Here is a 27,545-nt window from a genome sequence, read left to right on the forward strand (position 1 = left end):
TCTGCAACTGGACCTGACGGCATCAGCCCACGGGTCCTAAAATCTTGTTCTTCCGCTCTTTCACTCCCTCTCTCTCTGTTCTCTTCACCCTCTCTTTTGCTCAAGGTCATCTGCCATCTGCTTGGAAATCTGCCAACATCACCGCTTTGCACAAAAAAGGTGCAAAAACAGATCCCAGCAACTACAAACCAATCAGCCTTCTCCCAATTTATCAGCAAAGTCATGGAATCCATCATTGCTTGAGATATGAAATCTTTCCTCTTCTCCAATGGCTTGATCTCTGATCATCAATTTGGTTTCAGACCTGGTCACTCTACTCTGGACATGCTGCTTCTGCTTTCTCAACAATGGATGGAGGTCCTCAATGCCAAACAGGAAATTAGAGCTGTCTCCCTTGACATATCACGTGCCTTCGATACGGTCTGACACCCCGCTCTGCTCACCAAACTCTCCTCTGTTGGTATCCATGGAAATCTCCACGCATGGCTGGCGGACTTCCTCTCTAGTCATAGTCAATGTGTGGCCCTGAATGGGTTTCTCTCATCTCCTCTTCCTGTTCAGGCTGGAGTTCCCCAAGGCAGTGTTCTGGGCCCTGTGCTTTTTCTGGTCTTCATCAATGATCTCTCTGACTCTCTTGAAAATCCTCTCTATCCCTTTGCTGATGACTCTACTCTGTCGCTCCATTCTTCATCCCTCAGATCGGGGGTCTGCAGCCTCCTCACTCTCTGCAGACCTGGACAAAATCACAGACTGGGCAAACAAGTGGAACATGTCTTTCAATCCTGACAAATCTCACACTTTTACGATGTCTCTCCGAAAAGACCGACTGGACAACCCTCCCATCCACTTTCTGAATAATCCTCTCCAAGAAGTTCTGTCACTCAAGCTTTTGGGTCTCACTATCTGCCATGATCTTTCCTGGGATAACCACATTTCAAATCTGGCCTCCAAAGCTAGTCGCCGACTGGGCATCCTCCGTCGTGCGAAGTCCTTCCTTGGCACACCTGAGCTCCTCACCACATACAAGGCTTTCATCGGCAGCTCAATGGAATACTGCTCTCCCCTCTGGGCCGGTGGTCCTGCCTCACACCTAGCTCGTCTTCACGCTGTTGAAACCAAAGCATTCAGAATCATTGGAATCTCCCGCGATGAAGCTAACTCCAAGGGCCTCTCACTCACCGCAGGCAGGTTGGTGGTCTTTCCGTCTTCTACCGACTCCTCTCTGGCCTTGCCCCCCCCAGCTCTCTCTGGGCTCTGTCCCGCAAATATTCCTACAGGTCGCACACGATCTGCCTGCAACCCTCTTATGGTTAAACTGCCAAAATCAAGACTCTCTGCTCACCTTCACTCCTTCATTCCTCTTTTTTCCCGCCTCTGGAACAAACTCCCTCGCTCTCTTCAATCCCACTCCACCCTCCAGGTCTTTAAAACAGCTGTTCACTACCATCTCTTATCTTCCCCTATCCAAAACCTTGATCTTTTCTACCCCCGCTAATTTCACCCCAAATCCACTTTTTTGAAATACCAACTTCTGTCCTGGAAGTCCTTGGTGTCCTTGTGTTTTATACTTCTCTCCCCCCCCCCCCCCCCCTTCCCCAAGCCCTCTCCCTCCCACATATCTCCCTGCTCTCAAATGTTGTGTTTGTGTGCTTCCCCTTCTCTCCCCATCTTGTCTTCCGCTCCCTCTTTTTATATATTTTGTTTGTCTGTGATTTGTTTGTGAAATAAATGTTAGCTCTTTCACGAGCCTCGATTCTGTTATTCAAAAGTTGGTACAAGTTTGAATTATGATGTATAGATTAACTGATTAGATTTCTCCATCAAAGGTCAACGGTCAGGTCATGTCAGGTAAACATGTGATATGTGAGAACAGCTGAAGGGATTTAAGTCGAATTTGGCACAAGTATGTATAATGTAATAATGTGGGAGGAGGCATCTCGGTCAACTTTGTGATGTCGAAGAGTGTCTTTCTAATTTGCTGCGGCCAGGCCAGACAAGTTGGCCATTGTGTGGGTGCTTGTTTCTGATGTGCTTATCGCATTTACAAGCACTTGCGCATCGTTGAGGAAGATAGCTGCAGATAGTGGAATGATGGAAATTTTGAGGAATACACAACACCCATTTTGAAATAACAGGCAATTTGATGGTCGAAGAGGATCATGTGGCGAGGCCTGCGGCACAACATTTTCAAAATCCTTTTCTGAAAATATATTATTTGGGCATTCCTTAGAATCAAAGATGGACTTTTGATATTTGACTTTTAAACTGCCTTCGTCAAAAAAAGAAGAAGAAGATTGCAGCACGTGCAGAGATATGCCATTTTGAGAGGTAGCAAAATAATATTTGTACCTCAAATTAATATTTGGTGCTTAACACCCGCTCATAAACTGCTCACAGAAACAGTCATCCTAATCCGTCCATAATAGCCCACCTTGGTAAAAAAAATTGAAGCAAGAACTTTTAAACCGTTGAATGTTTCAAAATAAGATTGATATTTAAACTATAACCGCCCTCGTTAGAACGCATACCTCACCGCGAGGTGGAACAGTTTACGTTTTATATCTCACTGACTGACTGAGAGGCTGGGTCTGCATCCCGACCTGAACCAACATCTAATCAATTTGTCTGTGTCACACACACAGCGTTGGCGGCAGGAAGTGCATCCGGCCGTAAAACATTGCTTCAAAAAGGGGATCACGGTGCCCAAAAAAGGCCAACCCCTGCTCTGTGGGGAAAAATGGCCTCGAAAGGTGGTTCTACTCACACAACCTGTCCGCCAAATGTCATCCTAATCCGTCCATAATTTTTTAGAGAAAAGATCTCTGCACAAGTATTCAGACAGACAAAAAAAAAAACGGATGAAATCATAACCTCAGTTGCCTGACGTTGGCTTAGCGGTTAGGGTGCCGGCTTGGGATCCTAGGATCCTGGGTTCGAATCCCAGGCGATCGCTGAATTAACACCAGGGGAGTTGACTCAGTCTGCCATCCTTCCAAGGTCGGCAAATTCAGTACCAGCTCACTGGTAATTCCCTGTGTGTGTCACAAGAGGCGACTAACAGCGTTGGCGACAGGAAGGGCATCCGGCCGTAAAACATTGCTTCAAAAAGGGGACCATGGTGCCCAAAAAAGGCCAACCCCTGCTCTGCGGGGAAAAATGGCCTCTAAAGGGAGTTCTACTCACACAACCTGTCTGCCAAATGTCATCCTATTCCGTCCATAATTGTTTTTAGATAAACTGCTCACAGACAGACAGACAAAAAAAAAAAACCATGGATGAAATCATAACCTCAGTCCACATTCAGAGGCAGGGGTAAACATGAATGAAGATGAATTGCACAGGAAGTCATATGTAATTGAACCATGGCTATTAGGAAGGCAACATACTTGAGGAAATTGGGTACGCCACGTCTGACGTTGCAATGATCCTCGCCCGAGCTGAGCGATCCGGGAAGTTAACGAGCAAATCAAATGTCCCTATGAATGTGCGTATGTCTGCACACAACTCCTGGCAATACCCTCTAAATTGGCCATCCATGTGATCCATGTCAGTTTAGGAAAAGCAAGGTGTGCTGCACCAAATGAGTTCGCTCACACCTTGGGAGATGACTCGGTGTCGTGATTCCCAGGATTGCGTTCGTCACGTTGTCATTGTTAGGGTGCCCACAAGATACAGTAAGACTTGACGGTTCACTTGAGACCACCTTCACGTTTCCAAAGAGTTTCAGCATTTCATGCGGGTCGTTGTCATCGCACTTGCCAGAAGGAACAGTTTTTCAGCAAGTCCAGAATTGCTTGCAATTTACAGCAACCATTCACCATTTAATTTTGGCCGAGGCAGTTCAGAACAACCTCGTGGTTATGGGGTCTTTAAAACCACTGCTTTGCGTCTTTCGAATACATTGCCAGCAACAAACTCGTGAAATGGTCGACATAACATGACGATGGGGATTAGTTGGTGGGGCCTGGGGGGAAAGTCATTGGCAGTGCCATGTTCTTTTCACGGTTGCCTCTAAATTTGAAATTGATCTGGTCTTTCAGTGAGATTTCTGCCTCCGAGAAGTGTGTGGGTTGCCTGTTGTGACTTGTGAGTTTTGATTACTGCCCAACAGGGTGCTAATTGCCTGAACATGTTTTCTACATCGTTTCCAAATAAGGTTGTGCTGTTGATTCTTTTTTCACCTATTCTTTGTGAGTTATTTTGGCATTTTGTGGCAAATGATGTGGAATTTTGCCTTTGTGGTTATGGCGTAATCGTTGGTTTGCCATTCCTCTCGTACAGTACTTTGTTGAAGAGCTTTTTGAATGCTGGCAGCTTTCACCTTTTGTTTTGTTATTCGGAATGTATGAAAGCGATTCTGTTTGTCGGTTTTTCATTTGAAGGTGGTGCTATTTGCATGTGCGCACACAAATGGTGTACGGCTTTCTTATATCTTGTGATTATCGGGACATATCGGGCTCCTCCTGACTACCGGTCCTGCGGCCACCGGTCGCGGAAAACTCTGCGGTCCAGCGGGTTGCTCATTAACCACGAACGCCAATCAGACAAACAAATCTCCCATGGTGCTCCGTCTGAAATCTGGGTTGACGTCGCCAACCTAACTGGGGATTGTGCCCTCTCCATGTACTGATCTTTACCTCTGCTACCAAAGGTGGATGGATGTTGTTTTAACGTCTGTCTGTTTGTCTGTCTGTCCGTTTGTGAACAAGATATCTCAAAAAGTTATGGATGGATTCGGACGAAATTTGGCAGAGAGGTAGCATGTGTGGCATGGACGAAATGATTAGATTTTGGTGAAGATCCGGATTCAGATCCGGCTACTAGAATTTTTAAAGTGATTCTTCACCATTGGGAGATTGGGCCAAAAACGATACATCTATCTATCCCTCCCCTCCCCCCCTCCTGCCTCCCCCTCCCCCTCCCCCTCCCCCCTCTTCTCCCCTCCCCCCTCTCCTCCCCATCCCAGCCTCTTCTCCCCTCTCCCCCTCCCCCTCCCCATCCCCCCCTCTTTTTCCCTCTCCCCCTCCCCCTCCCCCTCCCCTCTCTTCTCCCCTCTCCCCCTCCACCTCCCCCTCCCCTCCCCTCTCTTCTCCCCTCTCCCCCTCCCCCTCCCCCTCTTCTCCTCTCCCCTCCCCTTCCCTCCCCCGCCCGGCAATGCCGGGTACTTCTGCTCGTAGCAGGATATCTCAAAGTTGTGGACAGATTTGGACGAAACTTGGTGGACTGGTTGGGTGTCTGATGAGGACAAATGGATTCGATTTTGGTGAAGATCCGAAAATGGATTTGGATATGAGAATTATTTAATTTTTCAAGTGATTCTTCACCATTGGGAGATGGGGCTAACAACAACATATATCAGGATATCTCAAAGTTATGAATGGATTTGGACGAAACTTGTTGGACAGATTTTGTGTGTGATAAGGAAGAACTGATTCAATTTTGGTGAAGATCCCTATCCGGATCCAGCCAGTGGAATTTTAAAAGTGATTTTTAACCATTGAGTGATATGGCCGAAAACATATAGCGGGATATCTCAAAATGTTGTGCACGGATTTGGACGAAACTTGGTGGACAGGTTGCTTCAGAGTGCAAAAAACCTGAGTGCGGTGAAGATTTACATTCCACCAGGAGAATGACCCCAAGCCTACAGCCAAAGCAACACTGGAATGGCTTCAAAACAAGAACGTGAAAGTCCTTGGGTGGCCCAGCCAAATCCCAGACTTGAATCCCATTGAGAATCTGTGGAAAGACTTGAAAATTGCTGTTCACTGATGCTCCCCATCCAACTTGAGCTTGAGCAAATCTGCAAGGAAGAATGGGAGAAACTCCCCAAATCTAGGTGTGCAAAGCTGATACTGACCAATCCAAGAAGTCTCGAAGATATAATCGCTGCCAAAGACGCTTCTCCGAAGTATTTACCCAGGGGGTTGAATACTTGTGTAAATTAGATATTTCGGTATTTCATTTTTAAATAGTTTAAGAATTTCAATTAAAAAAACTGAGAAATTACACTTTAACATTATGGGGTATTATGTGTAGATCAGTGACAAAAAAAATCTCAATTTAATCCATTTTTAATTCAGGCTGTAACACAACAAAATGTGAAAAAGTGAAGTGTGAATACTGTTGCGTTCCCGGGGTTAACACCCCTGAGGACGGATAGCCAAACGAGCTTGAACGTTCAATCCCATGCTCCTCCCTTGACCTGAGGGAGGCGTTCAACCTGAGGCGTTCAACCTGAGGCGTTCAATCTGAGGCGTTCAATCTGAGGCGTTCAATCTGAGGCGTTCAATCTGAGGCGTTCAATCTGAGGCGTTCAATCTGAGGCGTTCAATCTGAGGCGTTCAATCCTGAGGCGTTCAATCCAATGGCAGTGTGAATACACGCGGAGGTTGAGGGCAGCGAAGCTTTTACCTCTGCAGATCCCACTGGACGTCTTCGACCCTGGTAATCAATTCAAACCGACACGGAATTAAAATGCAACAACAAAAAGGTTTAATAAAATGATGCCAGGAAACAAAGAAATGCACAATAAAACTACGATTTCTAATAGAAGGACCCTCCAACGGACTCGTAAACAACACAAGGGGAAACAGAACTGGAAAATAAGTGTGCGTGCGTGCTGCGTGCGCGCTTAGCTCTGGTCCTTTTGATTGTCCCGGATCGTCACAGGCCCCCCGCATCCCTGTGCGGGAAAGCACACTGGTTGGTGCAAAGTCCGTGCGCGGGAACCAGGCCTTGGCGCGCTGTTCGTTCACCCGCCAGCCACAGCACAGGTCGCAGAGTCCATAGCTCCACAAAGCATGCGGTCTCTCCAAACTCGCACGGCACGGCACCCAGGCGCCGGACCGTCAACACCAATGAGCCAGGGAAAGGAAAATGCGGCCGCTCGAACTGATCGCCCTGACCAAGCAAAGAAAATGAAATGCGCGGATGCGTTCGCCTTCCCCGAACACGAGGAACCGTGCAAGGACGTGCAGCTGCTCATTCCGAAACCCCGAACCAAATAGAAAAAATAAATGCGACTGTTTGCTTTCAATGTCCCTGGCGTAAGAGCGCTGTATATGCGACTGTTCGCAGTGAAATCCAGGGCTGAGAGAGGGAAAATGTCGGGACACAGTCTTTTGTTCCCAAGACTCTTACGTCATCCGACGATGTCGTGCTCCAATCAGCGAGTCCATCTCCTCGCTCTATGGTACTGGACCAATCACTGCTCTTTGTGGTGTGGGCCTCACTGACCTTCCTGCTTGATGTTGTGATGTGGCGGCTGGCGGCACCGGCGGTATTGTCCAATGTCTTGTTTCTGGTTATTGGTTCACGAGTTATCAAGTGACCACTATATTCGTCATGTGTGTGCGTCTGTCTGTCCGCAGCATAACTACCCGATATCATCTGATCTTGATGAAACTTGGGTGGGAGTATGATATCATGATCTAGTTGTCCTGCCTGGAGTGGGTGTATTGCGCCCATTGTGGGCGGAGCCACGCCCGAAAAAGATGTCTTTTTAGGGGGTAATCAAGTTCAAGCTACATCTTCTCCGAGGGGTTTGGTGGAATCTGACAAGGGTTTCGATATTTGGTTAGGCGAATGTCATGTGTCTAGCCCCACGGAGCTCGATTTTTCATTTCATTCCCCCCCCCCCATTTTATTTATTTTATTTTATTTTTTTCATTTCCTTTCACCAAATTTTCGGTATTGGGTCACTAACTAACCTCATAACTGATTATACATTCTTTTCTATCTAATTTTAAGGTCAGTAACCTTCGTTTTGACATTTCCGTGCCTGGCCTGTCCGGGCGGTTTCGGTTATAGTCCGTCCTTTGTCATTGAATACCGCTCACTCGTGAACCATCGTCGTCTCCTGACTTGTTTTATTTAGTATTATAATGCATGCCGATTGCTTGGCTTGGCTATGTGTGTGTAGCGCATTGTTATAAGGAACAAAGGGAAAAGTACAGAGGCGATTAGCATACAGGGATTTACCATTAATCCCTAACTAATTAGCATAACCCCACCCCTCGTTATGGGGACAAGGATACACTTGTGCGACATCCGGTCTAACGGATTCCCTCCTTATGTACATGGGGGGGTTTCTTCTTCTTCATCGTGACATTCGGAGCACACTGTACCATACACTTCGAGTTGGACTAAGGTAATCCATTGCCTACCCCCCTTAAACGTAACAATACTTTCTGAAGGCACTGTATTTGCATATAAATACCAAGAAATAATTCATCTTTTGATCTAAAATCCAAATTTCTTAAGTATATAGCACTAACACCAAATTTGACGTAATGGTTTCAATATGTATGGAGGGCACTGTGTTGGACTAATACTTGATTACACAAGACTTGTCAGCCTGTGCGGAAACTGTTTTGGTTATCTCGCATCACATGGTGCATCAGGTCATGCTTGGGTTTTGTTAAAAACGGTCGTTTTGTTTGGTTAAATTGTTGTGTGTGATGTAGCCACTGCTGCATGTGAAGGACTGCAGGGTTGTGCTCTTCTGTTTGTCATTATACATTGCATGATACAGCACATATATGTTCTGGAAGAAAATAATGACTTTGCTGATCTCGTTTTGCCATCTTGTGTTCTCAGATGAATCTGGCGACGATGAAGGTGCAACAGGGAGCACTGGTGTGGTGGCCGACAAGACTGAAGTTCAGAGTGGTCTCAGAGTGCTCGCGTCCAAGTTGGAGGATCTCTGCACATGTAATGATCTCATCGGACGGCACGGCACTGCGCTGCAGCGCTCGCTTGGTGAGCTCGAGTCCTTGCGATCTGCTACCGAGGGTGCCGACCGATTTAAGACTGCAGTGGAGCGAGCAACTCTCTTCCGCATCACGTCAAATGCAATGATCAACGTAGGTGGCAAAATTGTGCCATTAATTGTACAAATGTGGATTACACAGCTTCCTTTGATATAAGTCTCTTTTTTTTTTTAATGCCTCCATCGACAGTCGCCGGAGGCATTGTTTTTGGGTGTCCGTCCGTCTGTCCGTGATAGTTTTTTGTTACCGCGATAACTTGAGAACGGCTGAAGGGATCTTAGTCAAACCTGGTGCAGTTATGTGTAATGAGGTAAAGATGAACTGATTAGATTTTGGGGGCCATGAGGTCAAAGGTCATGGGTCATGTTAGGTAAAAATCCTATTACCGCGATAAATTGTGAACCAGTGAATGGATTCTGACTCGAGTTGGTACAAGTGTGTATTATGACGCAAACAAGAACTGATTTATTTTTGGGGTTGAGGTCAAAGGTCAAAGTGTGTAATAGGTTTATAACTCGAGAACTGCTGAAGAGATCTAATTCAAACCTTGGTACAGGTATGTATCATGATGTAACGATCAATGGATTACATTTTGGGGTCAAGAGGTCAAATGTCAGATGCCCCATGAGGTAAAAATTCTGTTACTCTGCTAACTTGTGATCCACTCATGGGATTTTCACCAAAGTTGGTATAATTATATATTATGATGCTAAAGCGCGGCGTTACGCGCGCTGCTTGCGAGCAAGGAGGAAGCGGACAAGCGGTAACTTATAAGCGTCTTTATTTCAGGAGCTCACTGTAACACTGGCGCGCTCCGGGCTGCGCGCCCGGTGTATATCATGAGGCCACGCCTACCCCTCGGGCGTGGCCACCGCCCACTTGGTGCGCGGAATGATGTCACCACGCCAGTGGGCTTTTGTGTCCGCCACACGCGCCCCCCCAGAATTCCCGCACACCTGGAGGGCCAGTTTGCGGGGCAGACGAATGACCCGGCTGAAGCGCCCCCTGGCGATCGGCGGCGTCCGGGGTGCAGGGATGCCAGGTGGGATGCCCCTGGCTGCCCCTGGGATGGGTGCAGGACCGGGTGGCGGCGGGGCTGGGCGGTGCCGGGGGTCCGCCCGCAGGGGGGCGGCCCCGACGTGGGGGTCGGGCCACTGGCGGTGGATGGTCCACGTCGAGGTGGGCCGGCTTGAGGCGGTCTACCGAAACGCGGTCAGGAGTACCGCCGATGTCCAGGGTGAAGTGCTTCGCCCCGGTCTCCAGCACGCGGAAAGGCCCGTCATACGGGGGCCGCAGTGGTGTCCGGTGGGCATCGTGGCGGACGAAGACGTACTCCGCCGTGCGAAGCTCCGTGGCATGCCGTTGGCACCGGGGCGAACCTCTGGGCGGTCTCTTGCAGAGCGGAGCGCTGCTGTGCCGCGGACCATGGTGCCGTGGAGTCGGGGAGGAACTCGCCCGGCACCCGCAGCGGTTGCCCGAAGACCAACTCCGCCGCGGATGCGCGCAGGTCCTCCTTGGGTGCCGTCCGGAGGATTAGCAGGACCCAGGGGAGCCTGTCGACCCAGCCGCCATCGCGGAGGGTGGCCCGGAGCGCGGCCTTCAATGAGTGGTGAAATCGCTCACACAGGCCGTTAGCCTGGGGGTGGTAGGCCGTGGTTCGGTGCAGCCGGACCCCGAGCCCCTGCGCGACAGCCCCCCAGAGCTCCGAGGTGAACTGGGGGCCGCGGTCGGACGAGATGTCTGAGGGGGCGCCGAACCGGGCGACCCAGGTGGCGATGAAAGCCTGCGCGACATCGGCCGCCGTTGTCGACGCCAAGGGCACGGCCTCCGGCCACCGGGTGGTGCGGTCCACCATGGTGAGGACGTAGGTGAAACCCAGCGAGGGGGGCAGAGGTCCCACCAGGTCCACGTGGACGTGGTCAAACCGGCGTTGCGGCACCGTGAACGGGGCCAACGGGGCCAACGGGGCCTGGGTGTGCCGGTGCACCTTGGCGCGCTGGCACGCGAGGCATGTCCTGGCCCAGCCGCGGACGGCCTTCCGGAGGCCATGCCAGACGAACTTGTCGGCGATCAGCCTTTGGGAGGCCCTCGCGCCCGGGTGGCACAGGCCGTGGATGGCGTCAAACACCTGGCGCTGCCAGCCCGCGGGCACGATGGGGTGAGGACGCCCGAGGGAGACGTCGCACAAGAGGGCCCCGCCCACGCCGTCGAACGGCACCTCGGTGACGCGGAGGCCCGTGACGGCGGTCCGCAAGGCCTGGACGTCGGGGTCAGCGGCCTGGTCCGCTGCCATCCGGGCATAGTCGATGCCGAGGTGGACTGCGTGGGCGACGGCCCGGGAAAGGCAATCCGCCACCGGGTTGTCCTTCCCCGCGACGTGCTGGATGTCCGTCGTGTACTCGGACACGGCCGAGAGGTGACGCTGCTGCCGGGCCGACCACGGCTCGGTGACCTTGCCCATCGCGAAGATCAGCGGCTTGTGGTCGACGAAGGCAGTGAACGCACGGCCCTCGAGCAGATGGCGGAAGTGCCTGACCGCCAAGTGAAGCCCGAGCAACTCGCGGTCGAAGGTACTGTAACGGCGTTCGGGCGGGCGAAGCTGCCGGCTAAATAACGCCAGCGGTTGCCAAGCTCCACCTACCCATTGCTCGTGCACCGCGCCCACCGCGTAGTCCGAGGCATCGGTGGTGAGGGCGATCGGTGCATCGGGCGCCGGGTGCGCGAGCATGGTGGCGTTAGCCAAGGCGAGCTTCGCGCCCGTGAACGCCGTGTCCATCTGCTCGGTCCAGGTAACGTCGCCTTTGCCCGGCTTACCTCGGAGAGCTTCGTGCAGGGGGCGCAGGAGCTGGGCGATACGGGGCAGGAACCGATGGTAAAAGTTCACCATACCAGGAACTCCTGCAGCCCTCTGATCGTGCGGGGGCGCAGAAACCCCTTCACCGCCTCCACCTTGGCCGGCAGGGGGACGGCTCCGTGCCTGGTGACACGGTGCCCCAGAAAATCGATTATGGCGGCGCCGAACCGGCACTTTGCGGGGTTCACAATCAGGCCATGCTGGCCCAGGCTTTCGAAGAGCGTGCGGAGGTGGCGTAGGTGCTCTTCGCGGGACGCGCTGGCGACGAGGATATCGTCCAGGTAGACGGAGACAAAATCCAAGTCGCGCAAGACGCTGTCCATCAGTCGCTGGAACGCCTGAGCCGCATTCTTCAGACCGAAGGGCATGCGCAGGAACTCGAAGAGTCCGATTGGCGTGATGACCGCCGTCTTCGGGACGTCCTCCGGCCTGACGGGGACCTGATGGTAGCCGCGTATGAGGTCCACCTTCGAGAAGAAGGACCTGCCCGCCAAACGGGCGGAAGAGTCCTGAATGTGGGGGACGGGGTAGCGGTCGGGAGTCGTGGCGTCATTGAGACGGCGATAGTCCCCGCACGGTCGACATCCCCCGCCGGGCTTCGGCACGATGTGCAGCGGCGACGCCCAAGCGCTCTGAGCGCCGAACGATGCCGAGTCGCTCCAGGGTAGCGAACCCCGCTTTTGCCACACCGCCAGCTTCGTCGGCTCGAGGCGGCGTGCCCGGGCATAGACCGGTGGCCCGACGGTGGGGATGTGATGGGCCACCCCGTGCTTGACGGCCCCCGCCGAGAAGGTGGGCCGCGTGAGGGCCGGGAAGCCGGCGAGGAGGCGGGTGAATGCGTCCGCTGCCGGAAGCGTACAGACCAACGTGGCCGGAACCGAACCGTTCGGCAAGCCGCTTGGCAAGCCGCTCGTTGAGCTGGGCAACGCACAAGCGAGCGAGCTGAACGTCTCGGCCTGGACAAGACGTCTGCGCTTGACGTCGACCAGGAGCCCATTAGCGCACAGGAAGTCCGCGCCAAGCAGTGCCATGGGCACGTCGGCGGTGACGAACGTTCATCGGAAAACCTGCCCTCCGAACCGCAGAGAGAGGCAGCGTTTTCCGCACGTACGGATGGGCGTCCCGTTCGCGGCAAGCAGCGCGGGGCCCCCACCCGCGGCGTGCTTGTCTGACGTGCCGGCGGGAACGACACTCACCTGCGCTCCCGTGTCGCATAGGTAACGGCGCCCGGAGAAGGTGTCCGTTATGAACAGCAGGCTGCTCGAACGGCCGGCGCTCATCGCCACTATTGAGCGCCGGCCCGGGCGTTTTCCGACCTGTTGAAGGAGCATGGCGGATGACACTGCCAAGCTTCGTGGCCGAACTTGGCGTGGAACCAGCACCAGGTGGTGGAGCTGGAGGAGCGCGGCTGGCTCCGCCAGGCCGGTGGAGTTGGCGGGTTTCCCCGCGGTGGCGGGTTTCGCCGCGGTGGTGGGCGGGGCGTGGCGGCGGTCACGAGGTGCGTATCAGCATGCTGCGTATGCTGTATAAGCTGATGCTGTGGAACAGCAGCATCAGCAGTATCAGCAGCATCAGCAGCATCAGCCTCGAGGGCCGTGACGGCCACGCCGACTCTCGCCTGCGTGTCCGAAGCGGCGAAGTACCTGTCCGCCTCGGCTGCCAATGCTCGGGGTTCCGTTAGCCCGGTCCCGGCCAACGCGAGGCGAACCTGTGCTGGAAGTTGGCGACGGAAAAGCGCCCGGAATAGAGAACCGGGGGCTTCGTCGCCCAACAGTGACAGCATATGGTCCATTCGGACCGACGGGCGCGTGTCACCGAGCTCGGGGAGATCCAGGAGGCGGTCGGCCCGTGCGTCGTCCGTGAGGCCGAACGTGGCTAGGAGTAGCCGCTTGAGTGCCTCGTACTTGTGGCCGTCCGGTGGGTGGCGAAGGACGGACACAACTCGAGCGGCCGTGCCGGGCCCGAGGGAGGCGACGACGTGGCAATAGCGCGTGTCATCGCCGGTGAGGCGCCGAAGCTGAAATTGGGCTTCGGCCTGGACGAACCAGACTTCGGCCTGAGCCTCCCAAAATTCGGGAAGTTTGATGAGGTTGGCCATGGCAATGGCGTCGCGTGTGGAAGGATCGCTCCGGCAGATCCAACGTCGAGGGGGTCACCAGTAAAGCGCGGCGTTACGCGCGCTGCTTGCGAGCAAGGAGGAAGCGGACAAGCGGTAACTTATAAGCGTCTTTATTTCAGGAGCTCACTGTAACACTGGCGCGCTCCGGGCTGCGCGCCCGGTGTATATCATGAGGCCACGCCTACCCCTCGGGCGTGGCCACCGCCCACTTGGTGCGCGGAATGATGTCACCACGCCAGTGGGCTTTTGTGTCCGCCACAATGCAATGATAAACTGATTTGATTTTTGTCCTTGGCAGAAAGCTAGCTTGGCAAACAGAGCAGGGTGTTTGACTGTTGAATGCCCAAGATGTCGATTGAGATAGCCATGACCTCTTCCTTGAGATGTAGGGCTTTTGCTTATTGTTGAATGAAAAGCAGTCAATATATCTAAAGTTGTGACCGGGAGATTTTCACATTGTGCGCAGCACCTGACCTTCGTCAATGTTCAGATCTTCATTTGGAGATTGACCAAATGAGCAGGTGGTGAAACTATTCAACCCAAATTTCTGCATGTCTTGTGGTGCGAATATTGGTCCTAGTTTTATTGGAAAGGCCTAGCGGCTGCTATGTATCTAACGTTCTGCCTGAGATTTCTACAAGGACCTGTGAACGAATCTCTAAACTTGACCAGTTTTTCTTAACATCAGGTCAATCTGATGTCAGGTAGGTCTGATTGTGTTTTCTTTTTTTCCTCTTATCCAGCTGGATCTGTTTGACAACTCGCTCACAACATTTTCTCATGTCGAAGTAAATCGTGGGATTTGAAAAATGTCGTCCATGCAGTTTTGTCCGGTTGCCTTGACTGTATGTTGCATTTTTCAGTCAGTAATACGAATCCACCATCAAACACCCCGTTGTCCAGCACCAGCATCATGAATGAATTAAACCGGGCTCGTTGACTTTGTACATGTTCATGGAACGTCATGAGTGGTGCTATGGTTTGCCTTGTCTTGTCGTGCCTTTGTTTGTCCAATTTCGACAACTTTGCATGTTTGTTTTGATTATTTTGTTTGCGTTTTCAATACAGTACTCGGTATTTGAAAACCTTCCTCTCACCACTCACCACCTACAGTCCCACCATCAAGTCTCACCTCAGGGAGCTCGCGACGCGGCCTTGCTTCCTTCTCACCACGGACTGAGAGCACGGTCATTGGATGCTCAAAAACGTTAATTCCAGGAATTGTACGGCTCCGGAAAGATACGAACGTTGATCTCAATTAACCCACACGAGGTTTTGGACAACTGCTGGGCTCTTGGAAGCTGAAGGCCGCATTGGGCTTGACGGTAGAGAATCGAAAGGAGGCCATCCAATCTGCTCGCCTCACGCTTGTTGTGTCTACGACGCGCGGTGTTCGACACCGCCATTTTGGACCACTTCCCGCATGAGTGGCTAACCCAGTTTCAACAGCCGCCAAGCTAAGTGCCGGCTGAAGGGGTTCATTTTCATTTTATCTTTCCCTTGACGCCGAGGAGTTCTGGAAATCTCGCAAGATTGTGAAAGAAAACATCTGTCATTATTTACTTTTAACAATGCGTATAAAGCAAGTCGTATAAAGCATCGGGGCCTGGCGAAGCGTGCGGGCGGACGGAGGGCTTCCTCACACCGGAGCTTGGAGCCGCGTGTGGACGGTGGACAAGACGACGGACAGATACCACATTTCCCCACACGAGGTTTTGGACAACTGCTGGGCTCTTGGAAGCTGAAGGCCGCATTGGACTTGACGGTAGAGAATCGAAAGGAGGCCGTCTAATCTGCTCGCCTCACGCTTGTTGTGTTTTCGACGCGCGGTGTTCTACACCGCCATTTTGGACCACTTCCCACATGAGTGGCTACCCCAGTTTCAACGGCCGCCAAGCTCCTGAATACTCTTTGGGGCGCCAAGCTAAGTGCCGGCTGAAGGGGTTTATTTTCATTTTATCTTTCCCTTGACGCCGCCCCCCCCCCCACCCTCCCCCCACAATTTCCATGTTTTAAACGTTTCCCGGTGTGTACCCTGGATAAGAATAGGTACACCGTATCCCTGCGTGTCATAAAAAGACGACTAAGAGGGTTGGCGTCGGGAAGGGCATCCGGCCATAAAAACATTGCCTCAAAAAGGGAACCATGACAATTACAAGTACATATGGGCAGGGTACAGCCCGAAGTGGAGATCGGTTTCTGAGGTTTGGGACATGGAATGTAGGGACAATGACAGGGAGATCAGGAGAAGTGGTGGAAGTATTGGTCAGAAGAAGTGTGGACATATGTTGTGTGCAAGAGACGAGATGGAAGGGAAGTGGTGTGAGAATGGTGAAGGGTAGGCAGGGACAGAAATACAAGTTTGTGGCAAGGGTGCCTGGAGGGCGTGAATGGTGTTGGTGTCCTGTTTTCTGAGGAGTTTGTAGACAGTGTGATGAGAGTGAGTGATAGGTTGATGATGGTGAAAATGATGATTGGAAAGCTCTTGGTGAGCGTCATCTCGGGATATGCTCCGCAGGTTGGTCAAAGCGATGAAGAGAAGGACAAGTTCTGGTGTGCGATAGAGAAGCTGATGGAAAACGTGAAAGATGAGGAAGTTGTTGTGGTAGGAGGAGACCTAAATGGACACGTGGGAAGGAGTATGGATGGTTTTGACGGAGTTCATGGGGGTTACGGATATGGTGTGAGAAATGGAGAAGGTGAAAGGATTTTGGAGTTTGCTGATGGAGCTGATTTGTTGACTTGTAATACTCAGTTCCAGAAAGAGGATAATAAGCTTGTTACATACACGTCAGGTGGGTCGACGACAACCGGTGACTACCTGATGGTGCGTAGGCGAGATAGGGGGCACCTCCGGGACACAAAGGTGATCCCGGGGGAGGAGGCTGTGTCACAGCACCACTTGGTTGTCTGCGACGTAAGGGTGAAAGGTGCGAGGAGAGCTCGGTGGGTGAAGTACCAACCGAGAATGAAGGTGTGAAGGTTGAAAGAGGTGACCGTAAGGGAGGCATTAAAAGAGAGGCTGAGTAGGGTCGAGGATGATGTGGTTGAGCTTGAAAGTGGTTGGATGTCGATGAAAGCTAGTCTGTTGGGAGCCGTTGGTGAGGTATGTGGATGGACAAAAGGACCACCGAGGCACTCGGAAACATGGTTGTGGGATGATGAAGTTGGAAAGAGGATTGACGAGAAGAGGAAGAAGTTCGAGTGGCAGAAGGCGAAGGGTACGGGAGCAGAAACAGCAGAGCATGAAAGTTATAAGGCAGCCAGGAAGGCTGCAAAGAAAGAGGTAGCAAAGGCGCAGGAGGCATGTAGGAAAATGTTCGGAGAACGCTTGGATTCGGAAGAGGGTCAGAAAGCAGTATTCAGGATTGCAAAGCAGATAGCGAAAGAGAGGTGTGATGTGATGGGGGTGAGTTGCTTGAAGGATGAAGTGGGACAAATCGTTGTCGACCCAGATGGAATTAAAGGAAGATGGAAAAGATATATGGAAATGCTGTTGAATACAGAGAATGAATGGGATAGCAACATCGAGAGTAACCCAGTTTTAGGACCGGCAGAGAAGATAACTGAGAAGAAAGTTGAGGAAGCGAAAAAAGCAATGAAGGGTAGAAAAGCGGGAGGGCCGACGGGAGTTGTGGGAGATATGTTGAAGGCAGCAGGAAGTTGGGGTGTGAAGACAATGACAGAGATCTGTAATCTGGTGGTGAAAGAAGGCCGCATTCCAGTGGATTGGGAACTGAGTACCCTCGTCCCTCTATACAAGGGGAAAGGTGACCCTCTGGAGTGTGGCTCGTACCGAGCGATAAAGTTATTGGAGCATGGAATGAAGGTATTGGAAAGGGTGTTGGAGAGGAGGATAAGGAAGAAAGTGAAGATCGACGAAATGCAGTTTGGATTCATGCCAGGAAGAGGAATGACAGACGCGCTTTTCATTGTGAGGCAGTTGCAGGAGAAGTACATGGAGAAGAGGAAGAAGTTCTTTCTTGGGTTTGTTGATCTGGAGAAAGCATTCGATAGGGTACCACGCAAAGTATTGACATGGGCATTGAGGAAGTCAGGAGTGGAGGAATGGTTGATCAGAGTAGTGATAGCAATGTACAAAAGAGCGCGCACAGCTGTAAGGACGAAGGACAGGAACAGTGGTGAGTTTGAGGTGAAGGTGGGAGTGCATCAGGGGTCGGTACTAAGTCCACTACTATTTGTAGCTGTGATGGAGGTGCTGGCTCAGAACGTAAAGGAGAGTTTACCGTGGGAGTTGTTGTATGCAGATGATCTGGTGTTGATTGCGGAAAGTATGGATGGACTGAAGGAAAAGATGAACACGTGGAAGGAATGTATGGAGACAAAAGGTCTGAAGGTGAATATCGGAAAGACGAAGGTGATGGCAAGTGGTAAAGCATGTGGTGAGGTGGAAAGCACTGGGAAGTGGCCCTGTGCTGTGTGTAGGAAGGGTGTCGGAGTGAACTCCATTCAATGTACAATGTGCGCTGAGTGGGTTCATCAAAAATGTAGTGGTCTGAGAGGGTCATTAACCAGTGTGGCAGCTACATTCAAATGTAAGGTGTGCACAGAGGGAGCTGCAGATGGAGGAAATGTTGAGTTGGATCTTGGAGACGGCATGAAGCTGGAAGGTGTGAAAACATTTTGCTACCTCGGAGACATGCTGAATGGAGAAGGTGGATCAGACTCGGCAACGGTTGCTCGAGTGAGATGTGCATGGAAGAAGTTTCGGGAACTGAGTGGCGTGCTGATGATGAGGGGAGTGTCGTTGAAGCTGAAGGGAAAGGTGTATGTTGCATGTGTGAGAAGTGTTATGATTTATGGGAGCGAGACATGGGTAATGAACGTAGAGCAGCAACGAAGGTTGGAAAGGGTGGAAATGCGAATGGTTCGACGGATATGCGGAGTATCGTTGAGAGAGAGGAAGACAAATGATGAATTGCGAAAGATGATGGGAATAGAGCCTGTGATTGATGCTGTGAAGAGGAACAGGTGGAGATGGTTTGGTCATGTGTTGAGGAAGGATGAAAGTGACTGGTTGAGAAGAGTGATGGAAATGAATGTAGAAGGAAGCAGAGGACGGGGAAGACCGAGAAAGATTTGGCTAAAGATGGTGGAAGAAGAAATGCGGGCAAGGGGGTTAACAAGGAGAGATGCAGAAAATAGGGCAAAATGGAGAAGATTGTCATGGGGACCGCAAGGCTAACCCCTGCTCTAGCAGGGAAAATGGCCTTTTAAAATGCATGTTGTTGTTGTTGTTGTATTTGAAAACCTTCAGTGATCATCATTAATCACATATGAAGCTATTGTGATCCCCATTGTGCATTATTCCGTGTTCTCTGGATTTCCTATTGGTAGTTTTTCATTTTTAGTTCATAATATTTCTTTCCAAAATATGTTCATCAATTTCAAACATTGGCAGCCCTGTGTTAAGGACACGGAAATGGCATTGTAAACTAAAGGTGAGCTCAAATGCAGCTGAATGTGCAGCACTGCAAAGGATTTGCAGTTTAAGTTTGTGTTTGTCTTAAGTTTGTCTTAAAGAACCCAAGTTTGTCTTAAGGAAGAATTGAGTTTCCCTCAGATTGTCAAAAAAACCCAGCTGGCACATTAATGATGTGGGAAGAGAGGCCTATCTGCTTGGCCTGATCTGGTCTGTACTGGTAGTCAAATCATTGTGGTGGAGTTGAAGCCCTCAAGGCAACCTCCCATGGGCAGCACTTTTGTGCCAAGATATGGTGGCAGCAAAGGGTGTTGAGGGACGATGGGTCTGTAGCTTCCCCCCTCGCCCCCCCCCCTTTTTTCCCCTTTTTCTTCAAAGATCATCTGCATCATCAAATTGTACACTACCTTCACTTGAAGAATTCCGTTGACGCATTGACTTGAGCGATTCCAGTGACAGATGGTAAATTATTTCTGTGCACCTTCGACAACGGCCACATTTTTGACAGAGTTCAGGAGTTGTGAGCTCTGTGCTTTTTCTCAATTTTGGGTTACACTCCACCAAGCCGAAGCGTTTGGCCTTTCCTGCAAAAGATTACGTGTTTTCTTTTGTGCAAAGAAGCTTGTGCCACTTTTCCTCTTATGGAATGTAGCTTGTGTCAACTTTTAATTTTCACCTGACAAAGGGGCCATCTGGGTGTAACAACTGTGGTGAAAACATTTCTTTAGCGACATGCTTTGACTTTGTCTCTCAATGGTTCATGTTGATGACCTTGAAGTGTGGTATCTGCCCTGACCGTAGTGGATGTTTCCTTTGTTTGCTGGGATCTGCTGGTAGGTGTTGTTTCTCTGGTATTGCTCGACGGATGTGCTTTTTTATACAGGATCTAAGCCCTATGGTAGAGCTGCCATACACGGACATACGCACACGGAGATACGCCCATAGGCACACACACGTGTGCAAATACACATGGGCACTCAGTCTCACACACATACACACACGGACGTATGCATAAATGGACTTGTACACAAATGGGCATCTACGCACACGGACGCGCACAGGCACACATACACGCGGATGTGCACGCGCACTTGGACGCGCACTTGGACGCGCACTTGGACGCGCACACACGGACACACGGACACACACGTACACAAGCAAACAGCCACTGAGCTTGGGAAGTGCTGTCGTTTCCCAGGATACTGTGGGTTGCAGTGACGCGAGAATAATGTGACGCACTCAATGGGGCATTTCCTGAGGAGGAATTTCCTCCGCCACATGGATGCCAAGTTATGGGGCTTGTCGGTGCTCTTATCCTTTTAAATGCTGAGCGTCGACCAAGGAAGCAGCACGTTTCATTTTTCATCTTGGGTATCTCTCTGCTCAGGGTCCGAATCTAATGACCTACCGAATCTCCCAAACTCGAGGTTGACAATCGAACCGTAATTCCACAGTCTGGTTGAAGTTTAATTCTGATTTTAGTGATGGTTTGGGAAGTTTGGTTCTGTTTATGCAATCATTCAGGTTCTGGAAGTCTGGTTCTGTTTTTGCAATCTTTCAGGTTCTGGAAGTCTAGTTCTGTTTTTGCAATCATTCAGGTTCTGCAAGTCAGGTTCTGTTTTTGCAATCATTCAGGTTCTGGAAGTCTGGTTCTGTTTTTGCAATCTTTCAGGTTCTGGAAGTCTAGTTTTGTTTTTGCAGTCATTCAGGTTCTGCAAGTCTGGTTCTGTTTTTGCAGTCATTCAGGTTCTGCAAGTATGGTTTTGTTTTTGCAGTCATTCAGGTTCTGGAAGTCTGGTTCTGTCTTTGCAATCATTCAGGTTCTGCAAATCTGGTTCTGTTTTTGCAATCATTCAGGTTCTGCAAGTCTAGTTCTGTTTGTGAAAACATTTTGTTACCTCGGAGACGTGCTGAATGGAGAAGGTGGATCAGACTCGGCAACGGTTGCTCGAGTGAGATGTGCATGGAAGAAGTTTCGGGAACTGAGTGGCGTACTGACGAGGAGGGGAGTGTCGTTGAAGCTGAAGGGAAAGGTTTATGCTGCATGTGTGAGAAGTGTTATGATTTATGGGAACGAGACATGGGTCATGAACGTAGAGCAGCAACGGAGGTTGGAAAGGGTGGAAATGCGAATGGTTCGACGGATGTGCGGAGTATCGTTGAGAGAGAGGAAGACAAATGACGAATTGCGAAAGATGATGGGAAAAGAGCCTGTGATTGATGCTGTGAAGAGGAACAGGTTGAGATGGTTTGGTCATGTGTTGAGGAAGGATGAAAGTGACTGCTTGAGAAGAGTGATGGAAATGAATGTAGAAGGAAGTAGAGGACGGGGAAGACCGAGAAAGACTTGGCTAAAGATGGTGGAAGAAGAAATGCGGGCAAGGGGGTTAAGAAGGGGAGATGCAGAAAATAGGGCAAAATGGAGAAGATTGTCATGGGGACCGCAAGGCTAACCCCCGCTCTGGCAGGGAAAATGGCCTTAAAATGCATGATGTGTGTTGTATTCAGGTTCTGCAAGTCTAGTTCTGTTTTTGCAGTCATTCAGGTTCTGGAAGTCTGGTTCTGTCTTTGCAATCTTTCAGGTTCTGCAAGTCTAATTCTGTTTTTGCAGTCATTCAGGTTCTGGAAGTCTGGTTCTGTCTTTGCAATCTTTCAGGTTCTGCAAGTCTAGTTCTGTTTTTGCAGTCATTCAGGTTCTGGAAGTCTGCGTTGACTTTTGTTGTCCGAGTTGAGTTGACTCGCCAATTTTAGTTTTAACGCTGTAGTTATTCATTTTGCACACTATGCCACTGCTTTGTCACTTATCGGTAAATCTAACAAAATATCACTGGAGAGTTGCATTGGCCAAGGGTTACGTCTTCCTGTTCCACTCTTTCCTCCTCTGCTGCTCCCATTGCCCCTCGCTTCCTCCACCCATGCACCTCTGGAAACATTGGCTGAATGCTGCGGCTGCGTGGGCTGTTCGTAGTCGTGAAGCAAAACGTGCTAATTGCAAACTCCGAGGTGCGACAGATCACTGGATAGCTTGTGATTTATTATTTTTGTCACATTTTAGGCCACTCAGATTCAGGAGACTATTATGTATCTTTCAGATGGGTTGACCTTGATGGTTGTTTAACTTTCCGGTCCATCATGCTTTTATGTGAGGAAATTGTACTTGCCCAACGCACCTCTTCTTTGGCTTTTAAGACCTTCAAGTCTGTACCGACAAGGCCCTCGTTTTACAGCGGTGCTTCTGAGACTTGAGTTTTACATGCAAGTGTGTGTGGTTTATATATTTTGTGGTAGTTAAACTGGAGTCATTACTGTGTTGAGATAACGAGTAAAGTCAGATTGACTGGACAATGTAATACTGGCATTATTTCGGATTTATTGTACGATCTCCATCTCACAGTACATTCCAAACATTCGACGTTTCCCTGCTTCCATTACCGTGTACTGTGCTTCATGCTGCAATATATTTATGGCTTTGGGGGTGAGGCTATTTTTGTGCCCGTATCGGATAGGCGTTCAGCTCTGGATCGGCGAACATCCATCGTGTTTACTTCATTAAAATGTTTGCTTGGCCGTGATGAAGTCTTTTGTGGGAAGGATTTTTTTTTTGGGGTGAAATTGTATTTTTGTTTTTGTCTGAGCTGATGCTCTTTGTTGCCATTGAGAATGGACTGACCGATCATTTAATTGGTTGTCTCGGTATGAGTAATTGGGTCAAATGTCATCAAGCGTTAGTCCAAAACTTGAGCGAATTGTACATGAGAACATTGGGAAAATGTTAGACGTGCCTTTGACATTGCTCATCTGGGTTTGATTTTTATATCGACTGTAAACGAATAAATGGATGTGAGAAGTGTTATGATTTATGGCAGCGAGACATGGGTAATGAACGTAGAGCAGCAACGAAGGGTGGAAATGCGAATGGTTCGGTGGATGTGCGGAGTATCGTTGAGAGAGAGGAAGACAAATGATGAATTGCGAAAGATGATGGGAATAGAGCCTGTGATGGATGCTGTGAAGAGAAACAGGTTGAGATGGTTTGGTCATGTGTTGAGGAAGGATGAAAGTGACTGGTTGAGAAGAGTGATGGAAATGAATGTAGAAGGAAGTAGAGGACGGGGAAGACCAAGAAAGACTTGGCTAAAGATGGTGGAAGAAGAAATGCGGGCAAGGGGGTCAACAAGGAGAGATGCGGAAAATAGGGCAAAATGGAGAAGATTGTCATGGGGACCGCAAGGCTAACCCCCGCTCTTGCAGGGAAAATGGCCTTAAAATTCCTGTTGTTGTTGAAAACGAATAAATGGATGTGTATGGGGTTGCGTCACTGAATTTGCTTTTCATCAGATTTGGCATGAAACTTTTTTTTTTAATGGGATATTGCCTGCCACAAAGTCGGAAGGCCACTCGAGGTGGGGGCTACACAAAGCAGAGCCCTTTATACACAGAGTTTGGCCAACTCGGTAATAGGCGCCATGTTGGAGCCCTACATCGTGTGCGCGTGCGTTCAAGCATGCATGCATAGAGTTGCATCTTAAGTCTATGCGTGCATGCAACTGTCTGCTTTTAGAGACGGGTTTATTTTTATGTTCCTGAGTTTCATTCATTGTTTAGTCACTTTAGGGCTTTAACATGGCACCTGTTGTCATGTGATCGCTAAAAACTGAAACCGAGTTGGACAAACTCTGTGTATAAAGGGCTTGACACAAAGTAAGCAAAAGCAGACCAACCAGCCCCTTCGATTGAAACAAGACAAACATAGAAAGTTGTCTCTTCACAGAACAAAAAGGGCAAGTTAACTAGTTTGCTTTGAGACAACAGTGCCTCTACCCCCATTTTTGGTAGACTGCCGACCAAGGTTAATGAGCTCAACCCACCGGGTTTGAAATCAGAGTTGTCCTTCTCGGCAGACTGCGGGCCAAGGCTAACGAGTTTCACCTACCCGGAGCAAGCCTGGTTTTAAGGCGCCAGACACCTGCCTTTCACACCTCCTCATTTAGCTAAAAACATGGGTCAGCACGAGAAGCCATGCGGTAGGAGTTTGATTAAGAGATTCCATCTGAAACGCAGACCTTATGGGATATTTTATGGATGAGTTGCTCAGTCCTCCACTACCATCCCAGTCATTCCTAACCCTTTGACCCCAAATCGGAGGCCGGTCTGCCAGCATTTGGTTGCTGGCGGATGTTTGACCCCATGGTATCTTTCACAAAAAGTAGGTGATTGTTGCTGGCCGTTTTCCAAATCCCTGCCCCAACTTGCTCTACAAGCTTCCAACCTTTGAGTTGGTTCTCCAGCACCCCATAATCCATGATAGACCAACATGGTGCATTTGCCTGAATCTAGGTCAGGATAAATCACAACAACAAATGTGTTCTCTAAATATTCATTCTACTGATCTGAAATTGATTAGATGCTGCTCTGATAAAAATGGAGCACGTCCTTCAATCCTGGCAAAAGTCAGTCTCACCATATCGTTCTGGAAGGATCAACAATGGAACTCGCATATCTATCTCGATTCTCAGCCACTGAAAAAGGTTTAAACACTGAAACTTATTGGCCTGTCCATCAACCATGACCTCTCCTGGGCTGACCATATCACAATGCTTCCCTGAAAAGCCAGCTATGTGTACAGGAAGTTGTCATTCCAAATGACTCCTTGATAAATCACAGCTACTCACAAGCCCACAAGGCCTTTGACCGTTGCTGACTGGAGCGAGGGCTCCGATCCCCTATTGGCTGGAGCCCCAGCATTACCTTGATCTCTCCTGGGTTCTGTGGAATCTAAAGCTCTCAACATTGTTGGCATCTCTCGCGATGAGGAAGAAACAAGTCGTGTCGTTCTCATATCGCAGATGGTTCTCCCGTTTGTGGTCCCACTCCCACTGTGGTGTGTTCAATCCCACACTCCCGCCTCTCGCTCTCCAACCTTTATTAATAGGTATACCACTTTTGCTCGGTGGCATCGACTGAACCAACCGAGATCAAGAAGTGAAAACAGTTTGATTTAAAAATAGAATCTCAGAGCATGATGAAATACGATCTTGAATTTAATACCGAATACAGTTTCACAGTAAGCACAACAAAAACAAAACGACGTTTAGAATGGTGGATCGCGGCAAAAGGAGTTTCCTCTTAATCAGAATTTATTTCTTACAGCCATATTGCAAGGTTTCATCCTCGTGTGAACACCTGTCATATTTATTATTGATCAACCAGATTATCAAAACAAATATTAGGTTTTCGATAGAGCACATCAAAGGTCATGTTTAAGTTGCAGTCTTATTGAACTTCAGATTTAATCACGAAGAGAGATGAGAATCGGGTCTCGCACAAACATGCCACCAGAAAGAGGATCAGGGCCCAAACAACCAATCTTGCAACCACAGGGTATGGATTCAGCACATCACACCGTTAGCCTGATAGACTTTCCTCTTCAAAGATGTCTCAGCTCCATCAGGTTATCAAACTGAAATGGGTTTCGAACGAGCATATTGCGTTCATTGTAGGAAGTTCAGTGAGGTAGGACGTGTGAAGTCTTCATTCAATGCGGTGAGATGGATTTGAATTTGGCTTTTCAAGAACTCTGGCAACCCCCGACCCCGACCCCAAAGAATCCCCGATCCCAAACTCTGGCAATCCCCGACCCCGAATCCCTTTCCCCGACGACCTCCACGTCCACTGATGACATCAGACTTTCGAACATATCAAAATCCCCACGTCCAATATTCGTTTACCAGAGAAATGGCTAAAGGCGGCCACATTGAGCCAGAAAAAGTATCGGTCTAACATTTTCTGCCCATGATCCATCATCTATAATAAATTGGGATTCTTCTTCCAACTCGACCCGTTCGTATTTTGTCAAATATACTGGTAATCTCGAGGAAAATAGTCAAGCCAGTTCTGTCATCTATTTTCATAATCAGCAACGACTGTAGTATAAGATGCAAATATTGTAATTTTACTCAGTAAATTCAGTGCATAAATCTCAGAACCACAAAACAATAAAGGAGAACATAGGAAACTTGAGAGTTCATGTAACACCTTACTCCATGCAGTCTTGAGGAAAAGGACATGGGAAGGGTCTTTTAAACTCTTGCTTTGCATTTTTGAGCACAATCTATATTTCCTGCAAGCTACCTTTTTGTTTGAATCTCCATATTCCCCAACGCTGAGAATATGACTGGCCCATATGATTGGCCCAGATGGGATAAAATTTTGTCCAAGTACTGCTAAACTGGAGCTTTTTTTGAAGCGCCGTCTTTTACTCCACCATAATTAACACGTGACATTAGTTCTTCATGCGTGTTGTTTGTGTCCTTTATGACGTCACTAAAAGCAGCAAGTTTCCTGTTTGGAATGATGTGCCAGACAGACAGACGAAAGCAATGACCTTACTCCTCTCTGTGCATGTGCGGTTAGGACAATATTCCGTACAATTTGGCAAACTTGGAGCCAAAGTATTGCTAAATTGCAGCTTCACGTTCCGATTTGTGTTCTCCGGTGTTCAAAATATAACATTTAATAGAAATCGTATCGTTCCCCGACCATAGACTTGACGTGACGTCTGTAGACAGACAGACATACAAACCAATTGCTTGACCTCACTTTTCCCTTTGCACTCATGGGGTAAATATCATAAATTGTTCCATCTGTCATGTACCAACAATACCAGGAAATCCGATGTGTACCACCGGCTGGGAACCTTTGCCTTAGGCTTAGGGCATCAAATGTGTGGTGCACTTGTCATGCACTTCAAACTCTTGTCATTCCCAATCCAACCCAAAATGTTCTCTCCACCCCTGTCATGAATCTTACCGAAGGAAAGCAACCCTCTTATTTACAGGTTAGTAGTCTGACTTAAGTATATATATATATATATATATATATATATATATATATATATATATATATATATATATATATATATATATATATATATATATATATATTGTTACGGAACCCAACGTCGGCCTCTGTTCCCCTTATCGAGGGGGGATTAATCCACTCGTATACGACTGACCGACGTGGTCCCTGACGCTGCCCAGCTACCTCCGGAAAGGCAGGTGCACAGCCCGGTTCGTACCGTGGACAGATGTTAAATGCCGAGCGGTTTTAGCAACCGCGGCACGAACTATTAACAAGGACAAGACCCGATCCTTGACCGTTGGCCAAATCGTGCCACAGGTTTTCAATGGGGAAAAGACAAAGACGAACGGATGTGAAGAAGAAGACGAAGGTAGGAAGAACAAATATAATGTATTACTATTATTTACAAGGCCAAAAATAACCAAGGAGAAGGAAAGATAATAAATAAAATACAGAAGAAGAAGACAGTGCAAATTAGCTTACCTATTACAGTCT

The 27,545-nt window shown here is 49.3% G+C and overlaps 1 protein-coding gene across 4 annotated transcripts in view; it reads left to right on the forward strand.

Annotated features, from left to right (window-relative positions):
- The window catches only part of OSBP (oxysterol binding protein), a 191,531-nt gene that overhangs the window by 47,181 nt on the left and 116,805 nt on the right, over window positions 1-27,545 (forward strand). For all 4 annotated transcript variants that reach the window (XM_078768327.1, XM_078768325.1, XM_078768326.1 and 1 more), the window contains exon 3: window positions 8,602-8,867. In XM_078768327.1, coding sequence (XP_078624453.1) covers window positions 8,602-8,867 — 266 coding nt within the window. The remainder of the gene's footprint in view (window positions 1-8,601; window positions 8,868-27,545) is intronic.

This window comes from Myxine glutinosa, chromosome 14, assembly GCF_964187855.1.
Source record: "Myxine glutinosa chromosome 14, kmMyxGlut1.1, whole genome shotgun sequence".
Classification (NCBI taxonomy): domain Eukaryota; kingdom Metazoa; phylum Chordata; class Myxini; order Myxiniformes; family Myxinidae; genus Myxine; species Myxine glutinosa.